Raw genomic sequence first — 15,958 nt, 5'->3', positions numbered from 1 at the left:
AAAAAAAAAAAAAAAAAAAAAAAAAAAAAAAAAAAAAAAAAAAAAAAAAAACCCGACCTAAAATAAATAGGTAAAAATTTTTTATTTTATTTTATTTTTTTAAATAAAAAGAAAAAGAACGTGCTCAAGCCAGATCGCCTGCTTTGCTTGGAGATACACCCAGGATTACAGTGGGTGGGGAATACCCTAAAATTTTCTAATTGTTATTTTATGATTATTGTTATTTCTTAATTAAAAAATTTCCCCTTGTTCTTTTCTGATGATTTAGCTTTCGTATCTCAATTCTTTATTTCTACCGTATCAAGTACTATAAAAATACAATCATTTGCTGCCTAGAGAAGGCGTCCTCCGGGGCTTCTTCCGTGTCGTTCTTCGACCACGCACGGTGTGTAATAAATCCCACTCACTCTGACCGGGAGCGAAAAAAAAAAAAAGAAAAGAAAAGAAAAAGAATGTGGGGCGGACTAGAGTTGATAGGGATTTACGGAGTAGAAACTGGAACTGCAGAAGTGGCTTGTGTGGTCTGGAGAAGTGCGTGCCCCGTATTTTTGACTTGTAAGGTAACGGGGTAAAAAATGAGCAATCCGTAACAGGACTTCCGAGCCGGCTATCGCGGAAGATCGCAGAGGATGCTCCGTTAACCAAGCGCGGTGGATTGGATTGCGGAATGAAATTGAATAATAAGAATCTATCAACTTCATCTTCGTAGGGATCCCCATGTGACAAAGTCACTTTGTCATATGAGGGTACCACACAGTACCTCGAGGCTGACCTGGTCAAATGGACTTCTTCCCCAATGGGATTTACACTACGGGAAGAATCAAAAAAACATTGCCATATATAAAAATGGAATTGAAAGTAATTCTTTTTTAAGAAAATCGTAAATTAAAAATTAAAAAGAAAAGAAAAAGAAAAGGGAAGAAAGGAAAATTATACACAAGAAAAACCAAGACAAGAAGACGGGGCACAATGATAACATTTGGGGGAGTGATGATGATAATGGAATGAGGTGATGACGCCTTCCGAGGAATGCTTGCGACGGGGTGTTTGCATTTTTTTGGTCGCTTCCCCATGTCCGGGGCATACCCGGGGAAAGACTGTTCGATAGAACATCAAGACTGTCGGTCCAGACCAGTTGATCGACCGTCTTCCGTGAATGGTTGGATACTGAGATAAGTCAGGATTTGTAGGGAGGTACAACACCGTCAAATGAAAGGGATTCCAGCGTTGCGGGTGTGATGGATTCAGCCGATCATAGGCGCTGATGATATCAAAAAGCGCTGACGAGATGCGCTGTGGCCAGCGTCATACGATGGGCGAGATCCAATATTTCATCATTCATCATCGGTCCAGACGGCCTCATGAGGCTGTTGGCGCAACCACTGGCTGAGCTGGAGTCCACGAAAATTAGCCGGGATGACGCCCCAGGCGGGTAATGACAACAACACAGGCATATCGGCGTGTCATGAGTCACAGACCCCCCCCCCCCCCCCCCCAAAAAAAAAGGAACTGCCGCCCTACTTTCGAGCAAAACTAATGAACCAAGGTTAGGGCAAAAATCAGTTCTTGCCCCAGACCCCAGACAAGCAAAACAGCGAGGTTAATCTGCCCGAAAAGGGGATTTGTCCGGTGTTCTCAATGAGGAAATATGATGTGATCGCCGAAACGTAAGCCTCAAGTCAGCCATAGGGCGACCTTAATCAACGCCTCCAAAAGGTCCCTCGACGCTTCCAGTTGTGTAAGGTTCTTGTTCCAAGTTCCTTCCTTTAATTACCCGAAGTGGTGACGTCCACTTCCATTAAGTGCAGCCAGTATAACCGTTACCTAACCTCGATGGTAATTCCGTCAACCCCTTGACTAATCTTAGTGTTTCTATCACCTAAACCCTGTCTACCACTTTCCACCGAAGCAAAAGCAACAATTTGGGTGACAAAGCAAATGAGAAAAAAAAATAACTAATAGTCATGGTAATGGTGATCGTAATAATAATCTGGTAATCGAAGTAGCAATGGAAGAATTTCGGGAAATGCACTCCGCAATCCCCAGATCCACTCGCTCTACCACTGTTCGGAATGACTTCCCCAGATGGTGTATTGTAATCCCTTAACTTCTCTTCATGATGACCGGCATATCCATTGTCGATCAGGATGTACCACAGGGGAGAGTGGTGGATTCCTAGCTGGTTAGTTCCGGGTCACTAAACCCACTACATGCTATAGTCTTGACTGGTGATACCTGTAATAAGTAGATTACATGGTCATGGTTCTTCTCCCCATGAACCTGGGGAAATGAGAGAGAGCCAAGCTCGGGATAAAGATACGGTGTCTGGCATGCCTCCTTCAGGCGGCAGGTTAATTTGTCCAGCGCAGCCACCACAAATTTCATCCCTCGGACACCATTATTAATGCTTAAAGTATATTATTTGGGGGGATTACGTACGAGGGCTTTCGGTGTTTCTGGGGAAGCACAGCCGGGGTTTCTTTGTCTCTCGACACAGGTGTGATTTAACTTTCAAGAACAATGAATGTCGACATGCAAGGAGGCCTTCCTCGGTGGTAACTATTTATTTATGATTACGACAAAAAAGTGAGGGTCTAGACGGCTGACGAAAAAGAAAGGATCGTCCAGCAATTCGGTCATGGCCAGGAGACCAAGGAAATGGACAGCATGCACGAAGCCGTCTCAGCTGTTTTCTAGTGGTCGATCATAAGTTTCACCCCGCGGTGGCAAGGGCTGTTTCGAGTATTCTAGAGTCATAGCTGAGCCCTGAGGTACACTGTACTATCGGGGAGGGAGAGCTATTTATCTTTAGCATAGTGTACATACATATATCACTTCAAATATTCTTCAAATTGTTATGTATACGTAACGAACACCTCTGATTTGACCAGTTCCTCCTCGAGTGTCTGCAGACAGGATATAGATTGTAACATTAATATCGAATGCGACAGGATATGCGCCCATATCTACAACTTGAGTACCACTGATGTTAGCAGAGAAACGTTCCGCAGCGGGGAAAGGCGCGGGCGTCTCCACTCACCGCCCGAGAGATATCATGGGACGCCCAAAGCCGATAGGATGAACTCGGCTGTTACGCTCCTGCGATCAGCAGATATTGCATTGTGACTCTGATAGGAGTTCGCGCCCTCTATGGCTCAGAGGTTCCTGGAGCTAAGGAGGGAAGGCTCGAGATGAGATCCTCATATATTAAAGAGGAGGGGGGAATAGCTAATTAGAATGCCCAGATAAGGGTGCCAAAAGTACCCTTTGACTTGGGAATACGAGTACGCATACCAACAGCATTCACCTGGTGGCTGCACATGACAATGCCACATAAACTTAGCTACCTGTAATGACTTTCAACCAAAGACAATGCATGGCATAATCTGATCGGTGGTCGCCCTACTTTACCCCTTATCTCTTATCTCTGGAAAGTACGGCGTACATCTTCTGTGTACCCTATGTCCAAGAGCCACCTGGGGGGAATTATATTCTCGCACCTGATGCCGGGCCGGATGCCGAAAAGTTCCCAGCGCTCTATCTAGTCTCAGCATCACCCCACCGTCGGTGACCACCGAATACTGGAGAAAAGGTGGGACAAATGGGGTACACAAATGGAGTTGGCACGCAGGTACCAGTACCCGGTACGTAATAGTGCTTCCACTTACCCTTAGTTAGCGTCGACACGTAAGTAACTTGGGGTTTCATGTTAACACAGAAATTATTTTTTGTAAGTCTCACAAGTGTCAGAGAAGCACTTCCAGGCTGACATGTTTCCCCCTTTTTCCCGCGTTTTGCCGAGCAATTGGTTTTGCATAGCCACAGTCTCGCTGCTGTTATTGATAATTTCATTACCAATGATTTTATGAGACCAAGAGAGACCGAATCATCAATGACGGGTTGCCTACAACCGCCTGTACTTATCAGTTCTGTATGGGCATTGGGGCAGTTGTCACGAGCTCTAACCAAGGCTATTGACTGGCCAATTCGATAGAATGCAAGCCGACGGGTCTTGCATAGTCGAGTATCACAGTCGATATCTCGTGAGATTCCGCGTAAAGTTCAGCACGATCTTGATTCTTGAATGATGAGGGACAAATGGCGTATGTTTTAGGCAAGAAGTTGCCTTTGAAAAGGAAAGAAAAAAGAACCCTATCTCCATTGAGAGCGCAATGACCGCCTCCTCACCTCAACTTCAATATGCACAGTTCCGTAAGATGCTATAGAAACAAGAAGGATTGAAGGGTGATCACGGAAGGATATGGAAGCGATTCTAATTATTTTATTCGGTTTTATTTTATTCTATCTTGTCTTTCATCATGGGTCTTCATTCAATACTTGAGAAAGGACCTTCGTCTTTGACCTTCCTCTTCTGCCAGAAAGCGGACGGCAAGTTCTCGGACTGGCGAAAATCTTCCCCGCGATGATCACAGGCGGTGATCTACAGATTTTTGGTCATTCCATTATCAACATATCGCCCACTCTTTAGGGTTATGAGATCGTCCTCGTTTTGGAGGTCTTTTCACTGAAAATGGGTATTCACTCCCGCTTTCAACCAAACCCTTACCCCCCTTGGGTAAGTTGCGGATGGCCCCATATTTTGGGAGTGTGGGATGGGAAGATTGTCTCTAATATACGTATCTGCAGGTTGCCTACCGTTACCGTGGAAGTTGAAGAGCTAAAGTGGGGAAAATGAATAAAAAATCTTCTGATTCCAGATTGATGATCACTTAGCCGCCAAGTTCTCTGGAAAGCTGGTTATCCGGAGGTCGTTACGACCCTCCTCAGTGTATTCCCTCGTTCTCCATCAGACGATTTTTTACCCCACCTTGAGATAGGAAAATCCTTCCTCGGTACCGCCGTTTACGTACAGTCGCTATCAATAATCAGGCCAAGAAAGACACTACCCCATATTGGGGCCCCCAGTCTGTGCAGCATATGTCCAACACATCATCCCGGGGAGGTTTCCGCTCAGCCTCGATCCACTGAGTTTACTTCCAAGGCGCCCGATGAGAATATTAATACCTTCCTATTAAGAGACCGACATCGCTGGTGTATTTTTCTCCTTTTTTCCAGACTTCTGGCCTCGCATCTGGACCAAGTAGGGCTGTATCGATCTGAAGGATGTACAGTCCATCCCGTGGTGACTAAACATGCTGATCCAGCCCAGAACAGATGCCACTTGAATCACCCCCATGTCAATGAATAAGCGCCTAGGATGTAGCGTATGCAGCACTATGCACAGCTGAGGAGAACTGGCGATCATTCCATTGACCAACCGCTGTGTCGGTGTGTGTGTGTGTGTGTGGGGTAAAATGAGAAAAGGGAAAAAAAAAAAAAAAAGAAAAGAAAAGAACAGGTAACCTAAAAATGTACGCGTTGGTGACCCTCTCTCTTTCTCTCTTTTCCTGGCCCAACTACTCTGTGCTGCAAGGTCCAATTACGAGATCGAATCAAGCACTCAAGCTTAGATGGCGACAACTTACTATGCTCCATGCACGGGTTCAGCTCCTTTCGCTTAGTTCCGGATAAAAGTCCGCTTAGAAAGGCTGCCACCGAACTGTGGAGTTCGGTGATCTAACTCTAGTGACGATCATGGATATTACTACAGATGCGCAAACCTGAAGAGGCAATTCGAGCCAGCTTTGGCATGAGAGTTAAGGACACGATGTGGTATATGCTTCGATGTCAACATGACCCCGGAAATCTTCAACACGAATATGCTTCGATTCTGGGGTTATCTTCTTTTTTTTTTTTTCTTTTTCAAATTTTAGCGCCTTAACCTCTGTTTAACCCCACATTGCAGTTACATGATGGATTAGTATAAGTATGATGTTACACAGGCATTCGACAGCAACCCCCATGGCGAACCTCCCCCCCCTGGCCATGATGGTTGTACGACCGACATACATATTGTTGAACTGAACTATCGGTGCTACGATAATCTTTACCAAAAATAAACCCGATCATGACGTGCTCGAGGGCGAATCGTTGGCAATGTTACCTCATATACTATGGTAATGCCCTGATTTCGCTTCCTGCACGCGCCAGACCCATCGAGAATTGCGTTTCCGCACTGCATGACTGGCGTATATGAAGGGCTTTCTGGCCCCTCGAAGGGGTATCCTGTCACGCAACACAGCATTACTACCTCAGTCCTGCAATCGCTCCTCAGATTGCCGCTTCCAAGCGCCAATGACAACGTAACATGCTCGGTGCTTGGCAAATATGTGCGGGGATAAAATCCGGGGAAGTCACCATAGCATATCACACGGTCACTCAGGGACCTGCTGTAGCCTTTATCAGGGATTAGAAGGAACCTGATATGCAGGGAATGCTTATCAGCAGAAAATTGCTGGTTTCTGCGATAGTCCAGGCTACTGAACTCTGATAGAGCCCACCGGATAGATTGATACAGGGTAGTATATTACCCTGGTATTATTTGACACATACCACACTCTGTAACGGATTGCGACAGCGCAAAACCCACGACCGGGCCGGTGCTATGCACACGCACCGAGAGGGCCCCCACAAGGCGCCAAGGCTATCGATCCGGGGGCCCACAAGCTTCTGGAACAGAACTTTTCAGCCAGTCAGATTGCGACAGCCGTCTCACGCTGATATCACCGATTCACAGGCTCACAGCCGCCGCCCCCAGGTTATGCGGGGCCGCGCTTCCGGAATCCGGCCGCTGTTATTCAATTACACTTTAGCCCAGGCTCCCTACTACTAGTACTACTGCTACTGGCAGTAGTACTATTGCTGGAACGCCCAATGCCACCAGTTGACATCGTCATTGGTGGAATTTGGTGTACCCTGCTCCCTATCAGCGACGGACTTTTCCCTTGATTAGAAGAGCTTCCAAACTCAGGCTAATCTGGAGAGATACCTTATCCATTATCTGGGGATGAACGATACGGAGTAAGATGAGCCGAAGTGGGTAGGTAACCCCAAAGGTCCTTGATTTACCTTTGTACCTTACCTAAGTATCCAAGGAGGTCCAAAAATACCACCTCGACAGGGCCACGACGGAAAAGGGAGTGAAACGAAAAGGGCCGAAGTTTTACCATTGGTTGGTGCTGACCACGATATGAAAAATTTGATCATTTTTCAGCTCCGGATACTACCCCCATGGATTCCTCAGGGATAATTTTTTTATTACCCTACTTACCTACCCCTGATTCCATGGTTACTCCGAATTACGGCAGTTGTGGTGAGGTCTGGGGAGTGAGGCTTGGCGACCCGACCGGTAACTCATTTTGTTGGCCGATGACACGTCGCCTGAGGAGCAATTCGGGAAGGTAAAGCGATCTTACTGATACCTTGCCAGGTGATATCGCCGCTTTTCTGCAATCAGATACCCATGTGTATTCTCCTCGCGTTCTTACAGGGGGGCACATGATTCCCTGACAAGTCCTTATTTCACCACATGCTCCGTGAAGTAAATTAGCAAGGTACTAGCGTCACTAGAGGCAAAGCTTGGGGGGAATAGAATATGGAGATAGGCAAAAAGCATGGAGCTTTCCCCTGAATCCTAGTCCAGTTTTCTCCATATCTAACGACTGAAGGAGGGGGGGATTAATTTAATCAGTAGGTCTGTGTCTCGCCTCTGATTGTACGATACACAGCAACTGTCTAGTTCGAGGGAGCTGCTCCGGAGTCAATCAGGTACTAGCGTGCGATAGCGCTTGTGATAGTTAATGCCAATCACATGTTCAAATCACAACATCTGCAGTGATTGTGCAGAGAGGAAGTCCGGAGAATAGTCCTTATTCTTTCGCACCTTGCGAGGGATGATCCGCGTCAGATTACCCAATTGCAGCTCTACATTCCAGACTTATCTTTTTCCCCTCTCCCTTTGGAACATGATTTCTTATCGTGAAGTTTAGGTATCTTTCATGTTACACACCCCGAATTAGGTACCACTCTATTTTACCTACTAGACTGAACTTACCTCCCGAACAAGTTGTACCCCATACACTGTGGCACAGTCTGTATGTTACGTCCTGACCGCTATAGCGGGGCAATGACCAAAGGGGGTGGGGGGTAACAATTGGAGAGAGTGCGGGAAAAAAAAAAAAAATTAAACTAGGAAAATAAAATAAAATAGAAATAAAAAAAGGGACCACATTTTCCAACGGAAGATGGCCGGATTGCGTCACGAAAAATGATTTGCAGCTAATTCAGGAGTCGAGACATGGGCCTGCTTTAGTGGCGCGCACTGCCGTCTTTCTAGATGACAATCTCCCGTCTGGAGGGATGGTTGACTGAGCTGATTGGATCTCTGCCTGGTAGGCTTCGGTACTAGCCAGAGATTCAGATCACGAAAACGAGAGGTGTCATCCAGCAATAGGATTGTGTTGTGGACATTTCATGTACAATTGTCATACAGCGTATGCCACGTCGTGAAGTTTAAGTTGCTCATGGGTGAAGGGGGTCGACTGTAACTTGAAGAATCATACAAAGAAGGGGGGGGGAGGAGAAAGAAAAGAAAAAGGATTGACAAGTCCAGAACTTCTGCCACGAACAAAAGCCGGAGGCAAAATACCTGCAAGAGTGATACGGTCCATCGGATGATTTCGGGGGAATGCCGGACTTTCTTCCCTCTGGGGGACCGTCTTGCGAAGGGAAGTTTTTTCAGCGGATTGCGGAGAAATTTCCTTACCTAAGAACCCTAATAGACCGCTGGCGACTTGTCACTAAAGAATTTTTTTCCCCTCCTCTCCAGACCCCAAAGGGTTCCTCGGTGAAAGTTCTTCTCCCCCTCATCCACACTAGTACAAGACTGAGTAGGTGCTCCGTGGCAGGGAATTTTTTTTTATTTTTTATTTATTTATATTTTTTTTTTTCAACTACCCGTCCCCAGTCACTCCATAGTACTGGACGGACTTCTGGGCGCAAGGCTCTTTCGTACACCCGCTGAGGCAATTTTCCCTCGGCATCTCCGTCCCGACTCAATTCCTCTAGTTTTAGCCCTCTGCCGACTCCGTCCCGAGTCCCGTGGTGGTCTGAGGCCGAATGACTGGACACGGCGGCCTTCCTTTTCCAGCCTGTGCCCTGAGATCTGTCCAGTGGTTAGGTTTGCTCCTTTGGGTAATCGTGTAACTTTTGTTATTTCCCTTTCCTATTCCATTACCATATAGATTATCAATTAACTATGCCATTGTCCCGCGGCATTTGACCATGGACACAGTCCGATGTGTAATGGGTAACAAAGTTTGCCTCTGCGGACCTTTTTCTTCCTTCGTTTCTTTACCGTTTCGACGTTCTTCTTGAGGACCCGGTGCGGTTGGATAGCGGTGAGGATGGGGTAGAAAAGTTTTTCTTCTCCATTGACGCTAAGAAAAGTTGATTTATGGTTATCTGCGTTTAGCGTTACATTCCCAATTGTCTATTTTTTGGGGGGGGGTTAGGAATTTTTTGGAATTTTTTCTTTCTCAGACCCATTGTATATTGTTGGGGTAAATCCATAGAACCATCTCAGAGACCTAGACTGATCCCTGTCTATTAGGGCAAGATAAGACCACCACTTCAATCACATGCCTTGGTCGAGACACGTGAAAGTAAATGCCCTCAACGGCTCTGGTCTCAGCTGTGAAGTATCATCTCTTGCTACCCCTCGGCATTGAGAAGAACTTGTGATAGAATCCTAGTGTATCGGCTATCCATAGCATTTGGTTTGACGTTGATGTACAGCTACGCTTAACTACTGCCACTTCGGCTTGCGGTATGCGCTATGGCACCCAGCGCTATGCATGCTGACTCTGGGTGGACAACGTGCATTAATCATGCGATTATCTGGACATACAGTCTGATGGACGATGGGACAGCCATCTTTGACTAGGGGTCATGAACCTACCATCGTGAGGCCATTTTGTGCCCCATACATACCTACATATATATATCGAAGCAGCTCTTATGCACATCAAGTAACCGTACGTCCTATCCGACTGAATTGGGTATTTCATTCGGGTTGAACCGCATCGTGCCTAGCGCTCGTCGACCCCACAAAAACCATCAGGCCACTGCTGTATACTATCCAGCTCAGACACGATGGTGAGCTATCGAGGAACGAGGTTGGCCATATGGTTGGTCACGGTCTGGCCCGCTAATTGAGTAGAATGGTATCCTTCTCTAGGTCCTATACAACTGTCGTGATCTAGGCAGCGGAGTCAATGGCCAGATGGCAGTTTATACTCTATACTAAACCATTATCGCTCATTACGCTTATCTTCTAGCTGGAGTCGGCTACCCAGCGTCGCTGGGCGGAGTCGCTTCCCATTCAATTCGCAGCTTCTTCGAGTGCTTTGGAGGTGTTGTACCAAATCGATGCACAGGACAGGCAGTATATAGCAAAGTATCACAGGCCCTGGAGCTGTCTCCCAGAACAGCTCAGTTCTTCTTGACTGCCGTTGTACGGCTATATAGTCGGCAATATTGCCGGAAGCAGAAATGATGTCGTCGCGCCTCGAGGATTCTGCCGCGTCTTCCCGCTTTCCTGATAATCTCCAAAGTTCTTCTTTTTCATGCTTCACTAGTAGCCTACAATGAACGTTTCTTGGATACTGCTCAGCTCTGTTGACAATTGAGGCTAGGACCCTCTAATATAATCTGCCCTCCTTTCACGGGCCTTCAAACGGCTCGGCTCTCTTTCCCCTTCCCTCATTTGCCTGCTCTTGTGTCCTTTCTGCTGTCATCATGGCTCCCCCGCGGCAGCGTGCGACAGCCGTTCACGATGACTCTCGATCCGAAGCATCTAGTACTACAAGAGAGCAGAAGACTGGCGCTGGAAAAGGTCGCAAGGCAGCAAACAACTCTACGGTGGTGAACTCTGCCTCCCATGTCAAGATTTCCTCCAATGTTGCCAATGTCACCAGCGCCCCCATGGGAGATGGCGACCAGCCAGACAATCAGCCCAAAGTAAGTTATTTTTCTTGCCAAACACCCGAAATCACTGCCGTCCATCTATCCTCTATACTAAACAGTCATCTCGTGCTGTTGTTCAAATTGCTAACGTCTAATTCTCGTGCCCCAGGTACCCTGGTCCGAGATGCCTCTCGAATTCCTCCACTCCTACCGACACGCCTACAAAATATCCTCACCCAGCGCCTATCCCACCGAATACTCCCAGCTCATCCTCTCCAAAGGAATCGGCCTCCTATCCCCTACCTCCATCGCCGCCCAACGGGCCCATCTTCGCCAAAGCCAGAACACGAACGGCTCTCACACCAACAACAAAAAACCCCATCCCCCCCACATCGCAAGCAGGACCAATGGCACGAAAGGCTCCTCAGGACACAACCCCAAGAACCAAAGCGCAATGGAAGGAAAGAATGCCCTAAACCATATTATCGGCCAGGACCGCGTGAGCAAGAATCACCTTGCATTCACCGTCCGCAAACATTTCAATAGCGCCGGTCTCGCGGAGCAAGAAGCCATTGCGCGGTTTCTGTACAAAGTTCGGGAAGAAGGCAGAGGAAGACAGTTTCGTCTGAGGTTTCAACCTTAGTCGCTTCTGTTTATTCTTTTCTTCGCCTATACTTTTTTTTTTTTTTTTTTTTTTCTTTCCGCGATCGCTGCCTACGTCACTCTGTACAAGATATACTACGATTTCGGAGTCTTCTGCCACATTCGCACCCCCTCTTCTCATGATACCCACTGGCGCAGATTGTTTACGTTTTTTGGTCTTACTTGTTTTATCTTTATGTTTATGCTTTTTTGATACAGAACTACTCTTCCCCGGACCTATGAAAGACGATACAGCCCCATGACTTGTCTTAATGCCTTGGATCTGTCAGATATTTGCTCAGGTCTACTTATATTGTTGCTTGGGGGTTGGGATACTCTGTCTGTTTGGGTCTAGGTCTCTAATCCACTATGTTATGCATAATATCATGTACTATAATGGAGTTCTGGGTTCCACTGTACTTTTATTATGGTGTGCCGAGTCTGGCCCCCTGTGTCTGAATATAATGGAGGATATTTGTTGCGCTTAATAATATCGTTTCAATCAAGTACATGCCTGCATTTTTTCTTCGTCATGATTTATGTATATACATACATATATTGGGCTTCAAAAACTATATCTCGCAGGGCACAAGCCCCGCGAAGATAAAAACAAACGCACACAAGTTGAAACATACAGCATTAGCGCATATAATCAGCGAAAAAGAGTAGACATAACGCCTGAATGCAAATTTCCAGTCCATGAGTCTATCATACTTCATAATCCAACCCGTTGCATGAGCGCCGCTTACTTCCATGCGTTGAGACCCGCCCAAGGATCGGCTGACGCGGGCTGGCCTTGCGACTGTGAGGATTGGGACTGCACCTTGTGATGCTGACTTGAGCCGTACGGTCTGTTTTGGGCGTATCCGCCAGGGCCAGAGGGGAAGGGTCCCGTGGACGGGGGATACGAGGTTTGCTGGGGACGCGGTGGCGGGGGAGGCGGGACGTACCCCTGAGGCATAAATTGCGAGGGTGCAGTGGGTGGAGTTGGATTGGAGTAGCCGCTGTATGGGGTGGGCGTGGACGAAAAATATTGTTGGGTTGGAGGAGGCGAGGCGGAGGCGGGGAAGGGATACGCCATGGGGTTATAGCTCTCAGTGAGCGGTGCTGCCGCCCCCTGTTGGAAAGGTTGGCCCGGCACGTATGAAACGCCGGCCCCAGAACTTGTGTATTGACCATACGGTGCCGGAGAGTGAGAGAGCGGGGGTCCGTGGGATTGTCCTGCAACAGGAGGATAACGCGGCGACATCTTCGGCGAGGATATGCCAGGACCCGGATAGCTGGGTGTCTGCACAGGAGGCGGAGGAGACTTCACCTTTGTCGGAACCCCTGAAGATGAGGAAGAAGACGGCTTAGGCTCAGTAGAAAGACGTTCCATCAACTGCCTGAGCTTTTCCCGTTCACGATCCTCCTGTTCCGTCGCACTACTCGCCTTCTCGCGTTCGATTTGCCCCAAAAGCTGAGCGCCTTCAGACCTCCGATTGTTGATGAAAGTTTCCACATTCTTCCTCAGGCTCTCCACTGTGTCGCCCATTTCGGTATAAAAGGTCTGTGCTTGTCTAACTCCCGATAGCAGGCCATTGAACGCATCGTATACCTTTTTATACCGCGCCATGACTGCATTTCTTTGGCGGGTTATGGTTTCATATTTCGACTGTTCGGCCCGCACTCGCTTGTCCTGAAGCAAGTCGCCATAGATTTTAGTGAGCTCTTTCATTAGTGAGGCTTGCTTATGGTTGGCTTGTAGCAACCGGTTTTGGTGTGGGCGGAATTTCTCCAATTCAGCTTCGAAAAGCTGCGCCTCCTGCCCAGCAATGGACTTCTTGTTCAGTATGAGCACATTCGATATGTCATCAGTGTGAACCTTCAAGCACAATATTAGCATTGGAGAGAACTGAATCTTCGGGGCATATGCATACCTTCTCTTTCAGGTCTTTCAAGACCTGGGACCGTTCGCGCTTGAGCAAGTTCAACTTCTTGAGAATGGACTCAACCATGGAAATCTGTTCCGCCACCGAAAGCCCTCCCTCATCGTAAACATCGTCTATCAAGCTTACTTCCGATGTTGGCGCGTAAGGGCTACTGTGGCCATTCTTGCCTTTGCCAAACTTAGACCCGGCCTTGATCATCGCCCGCTGGAACAATACATCGGCCTCGTCTGTTTCTCCCGCAGATCGCATCTCATCAAAATCCGACTCATACTGTCGAAATGTAGAGAGGAGTTGAGAATCGCTGGCACTGGCTTCATTGACGGTGTCCCGATATGTACGAACATCGCCGCGTAGTGTAGTATTCAGCCTTGCACTAGGCTGCTGACTCCAATCAGGTCCGTACTTAGAGCGCATCTTTTCGCAAACACTTTCCTCCAGGTCAAGTTGCTTAGCGCATTGATCTAGCTGGGCCAGCGTTTCCGATTTGCGCTCCTGCAAACTATCAAACGCTTTGGTGAAAGATTGATGCCCCGCAAGATCTTGACACCATCGTCGGAACTCGTCATCAACTGTCATCTCCTGGTCCATCCCGCCCTTGAGAATGTTCAAGCTTCCAGGTAGCTTCAGATAGTCCAAACTCGCGGCCATTTCTCCATTTGCTGTTTCAACTTTCTCCGTTTCCGCCCGTATCAACTTCGCCTTTTCCTCGTCATAGAGACTGGCTGTCTCCGTGACAGACATAGGTACAAGTTTCTGAAAGATATCCGGCCCGATGATCCGCTGGATATCCTGTCCCTGATAGAGCTCGCTGACTGGGATGGCCTTCGCCGCAGGCAGCTTTGCAACAGCCGACAGGCCCGCTTCGTTCGGAACTGGCTGGTGGTAGATGAAATCATTGTCCTTAGTGAATGTCACGAGATTAGCCTGTACAGTTGCAAGGTGATATTTGACGATGTCCAACAGAGTAGAGCCCGACTCGGCGCTCAGGTTTGAATTGGGAGGTACGGATGATGGGAAGGACTTTGCCCAACTCAATGCAGCAGTTGAGTTCTTCTCGGCTAGCTGAAGCCTAGCAATGGCCACCCCATGCGATCCGCTCTCACTGTCAGCCATGGCTTGGTAATAAGAAGCCACCGAAGCCATATGCGCCGCTTTAGCTTGAACCACAACCACCCAGACCTTCTCAAAGACACCCTTCGCATACTCTTGCATCCCCTCAACTGCCTGTGAGTATAGATAAGCTGATTGACTGGCGAGTTTTGCAAGGAAGCCGACTTTCTTTTGGTCGGCCACTTGTTTCTCGAGGAAGACCTCTTGACCCTGGGCTAGGGTGATATTGATTAGAGTCTTAACAGTCTCTCGGTTCAGGTCGGTCGACGGTGCGTGTAGGAAGTTCTCATTGATATAGGTAAACATCCCCGCGGCCGCTTGAAATGAGTGATAGGCGGTTTTCAGGCCCGAATCCTCCGCCCGGTTCTGATTCGCAGCATGGCAGGACAGGACGGCAGATATGTTAAAAATGATTGAGGCTTTCTCGAAAGCTAGGGAGTATTGAGAGGTGGGCTTATGTGTGAAAGCATCGTACCTATGACGAGATATTTTATGTTAGAGGTTTGAGTAACAAGAAAATGAGGGCGGTCGGAAAGTATGACCAAATACATACCAAGTGAATGATATTTTAATGTGATTTTCGTCCACAGGAAACCTCAGGTCGAGGAGCTCCAGCTGCCCATAATACCGATACAATAGGTCGCGCCCTGTCGCACTATCTTTCCCCGCACCTCTCATATCCTGGCGCAATCTGTTGAGGGTTGCGCATTCTTGGCCATATCTTTCGGGGTCTTCACCATAGGTCTGGCGTATGTAGTCCTTGAGTGGTTGGATCCAATCAATTTCGTTGGTCTGCTTCAGCGGACATGAGATCATTGGCGACTGAACCATCTTGTAGGTCGGAAGGAGCCGGGAGCTCCCATCCACAGACGGAGAAAATACAACGGAGCCGAACTGGGGGGTATGAGGGCGAAAGAATAGCTGGGTGGGCTTGCGCGGTGGAAGGGAGGAGGGGAGGACTATCGGCAATGGAGAGCTGTGGGGTAAAGGAAGGCAGGAGGTCAACAAGGTTAGCGGAACGTAGCTGAGGGTCGTTAGCTAAGATTAGTGGGGACATCGGGGAAGGGGGGGAAGATATCCGAACCGGGTGATAATATACGTAGAAAAGAAACTAAAGGGAAATTGCGCGGGACGACAGAGCAAATTGTTGTTTGAGAAGATGGTGGTTGGAAACTCAAGTAAAGGTTGGAAGGCAGCGACTTTGGTTTAGTTAACAATTTAATGACGCTGTGGCCCATCGACTCCTCAGGCGCCAATATGGCTGAATAACCGCCCGAAGTAATTTCCTTGCCTGATTTACATGGCACGCCCGTGAATATAGTATATAGAAGAAGTAGAGAATGTCTTTCGTGCGTAAGGTCTAATTATACATACATACATAGATACATACAGTCCCGGTCTCTCTATTG

At 47.7% G+C, this 15,958-nt stretch overlaps 3 protein-coding genes across 3 annotated transcripts; 1 reads left to right on the top strand and 2 right to left on the bottom strand.

Annotated features, from left to right (window-relative positions):
- Window positions 1-476: 476 nt before the first annotated feature.
- BDV37DRAFT_257044 (uncharacterized protein) lies at window positions 477-1,483 on the bottom strand. Its single transcript, XM_032082894.1, has one exon. The coding sequence runs from the start codon at window positions 1,071-1,073 to the stop codon at window positions 870-872; it is 204 nt and encodes a 67-aa protein (XP_031938077.1). The 5' UTR covers window positions 1,074-1,483; the 3' UTR covers window positions 477-869.
- Window positions 1,484-10,967: 9,484 nt separating this feature from the next.
- On the top strand, window positions 10,968-11,548 carry BDV37DRAFT_257032 (uncharacterized protein). The gene has a single exon (XM_032082893.1). The coding sequence runs from the start codon at window positions 11,051-11,053 to the stop codon at window positions 11,507-11,509; it is 459 nt and encodes a 152-aa protein (XP_031938076.1). The 5' UTR covers window positions 10,968-11,050; the 3' UTR covers window positions 11,510-11,548.
- Window positions 11,549-11,557: 9 nt separating this feature from the next.
- Window positions 11,558-15,747, bottom strand: bro1 (putative signal transduction protein BroA). Its single transcript, XM_032082892.1, has 4 exons — window positions 15,634-15,747; window positions 15,103-15,573; window positions 13,428-15,024; window positions 11,558-13,372 (listed from the first exon to the last, which is right to left on the bottom strand). The coding sequence occupies exons 2-4, from the start codon at window positions 15,378-15,380 to the stop codon at window positions 12,254-12,256; spliced, it is 2,994 nt and encodes a 997-aa protein (XP_031938075.1). The 5' UTR covers window positions 15,381-15,573; window positions 15,634-15,747; the 3' UTR covers window positions 11,558-12,253.
- Window positions 15,748-15,958: the final 211 nt, after the last annotated feature.

Source organism: Aspergillus pseudonomiae, assembly GCF_009193645.1.
Source record: "Aspergillus pseudonomiae strain CBS 119388 unplaced genomic scaffold BDV37scaffold_74, whole genome shotgun sequence".
NCBI classification, from domain to species: Eukaryota; Fungi; Ascomycota; class Eurotiomycetes; order Eurotiales; family Aspergillaceae; genus Aspergillus; species Aspergillus pseudonomiae.
Note: the sequence above shows the minus strand (reverse complement) of the source record. Positions and strands in the feature narration are given on the sequence as shown.

Coding starts and splice junctions, on each gene's coding strand:
- BDV37DRAFT_257044 (XM_032082894.1), bottom strand. CDS start 1,073: ATGGGGAAGCGACCAAAAAAATGCAAACACCCCGTCGCAAGCATTCCT.
- BDV37DRAFT_257032 (XM_032082893.1), top strand. CDS start 11,051: ATGCCTCTCGAATTCCTCCACTCCTACCGACACGCCTACAAAATATCC.
- bro1 (XM_032082892.1), bottom strand. CDS start 15,380: ATGGTTCAGTCGCCAATGATCTCATGTCCGCTGAAGCAGACCAACGAA. Junction 15,025..15,102: donor ATTAAAATATCATTCACTTG/GTATGTATTTGG, acceptor ATCTCGTCATAG/GTACGATGCTTTCACACATA. Junction 13,373..13,427: donor TGAAAGACCTGAAAGAGAAG/GTATGCATATGC, acceptor TTGTGCTTGAAG/GTTCACACTGATGACATATC.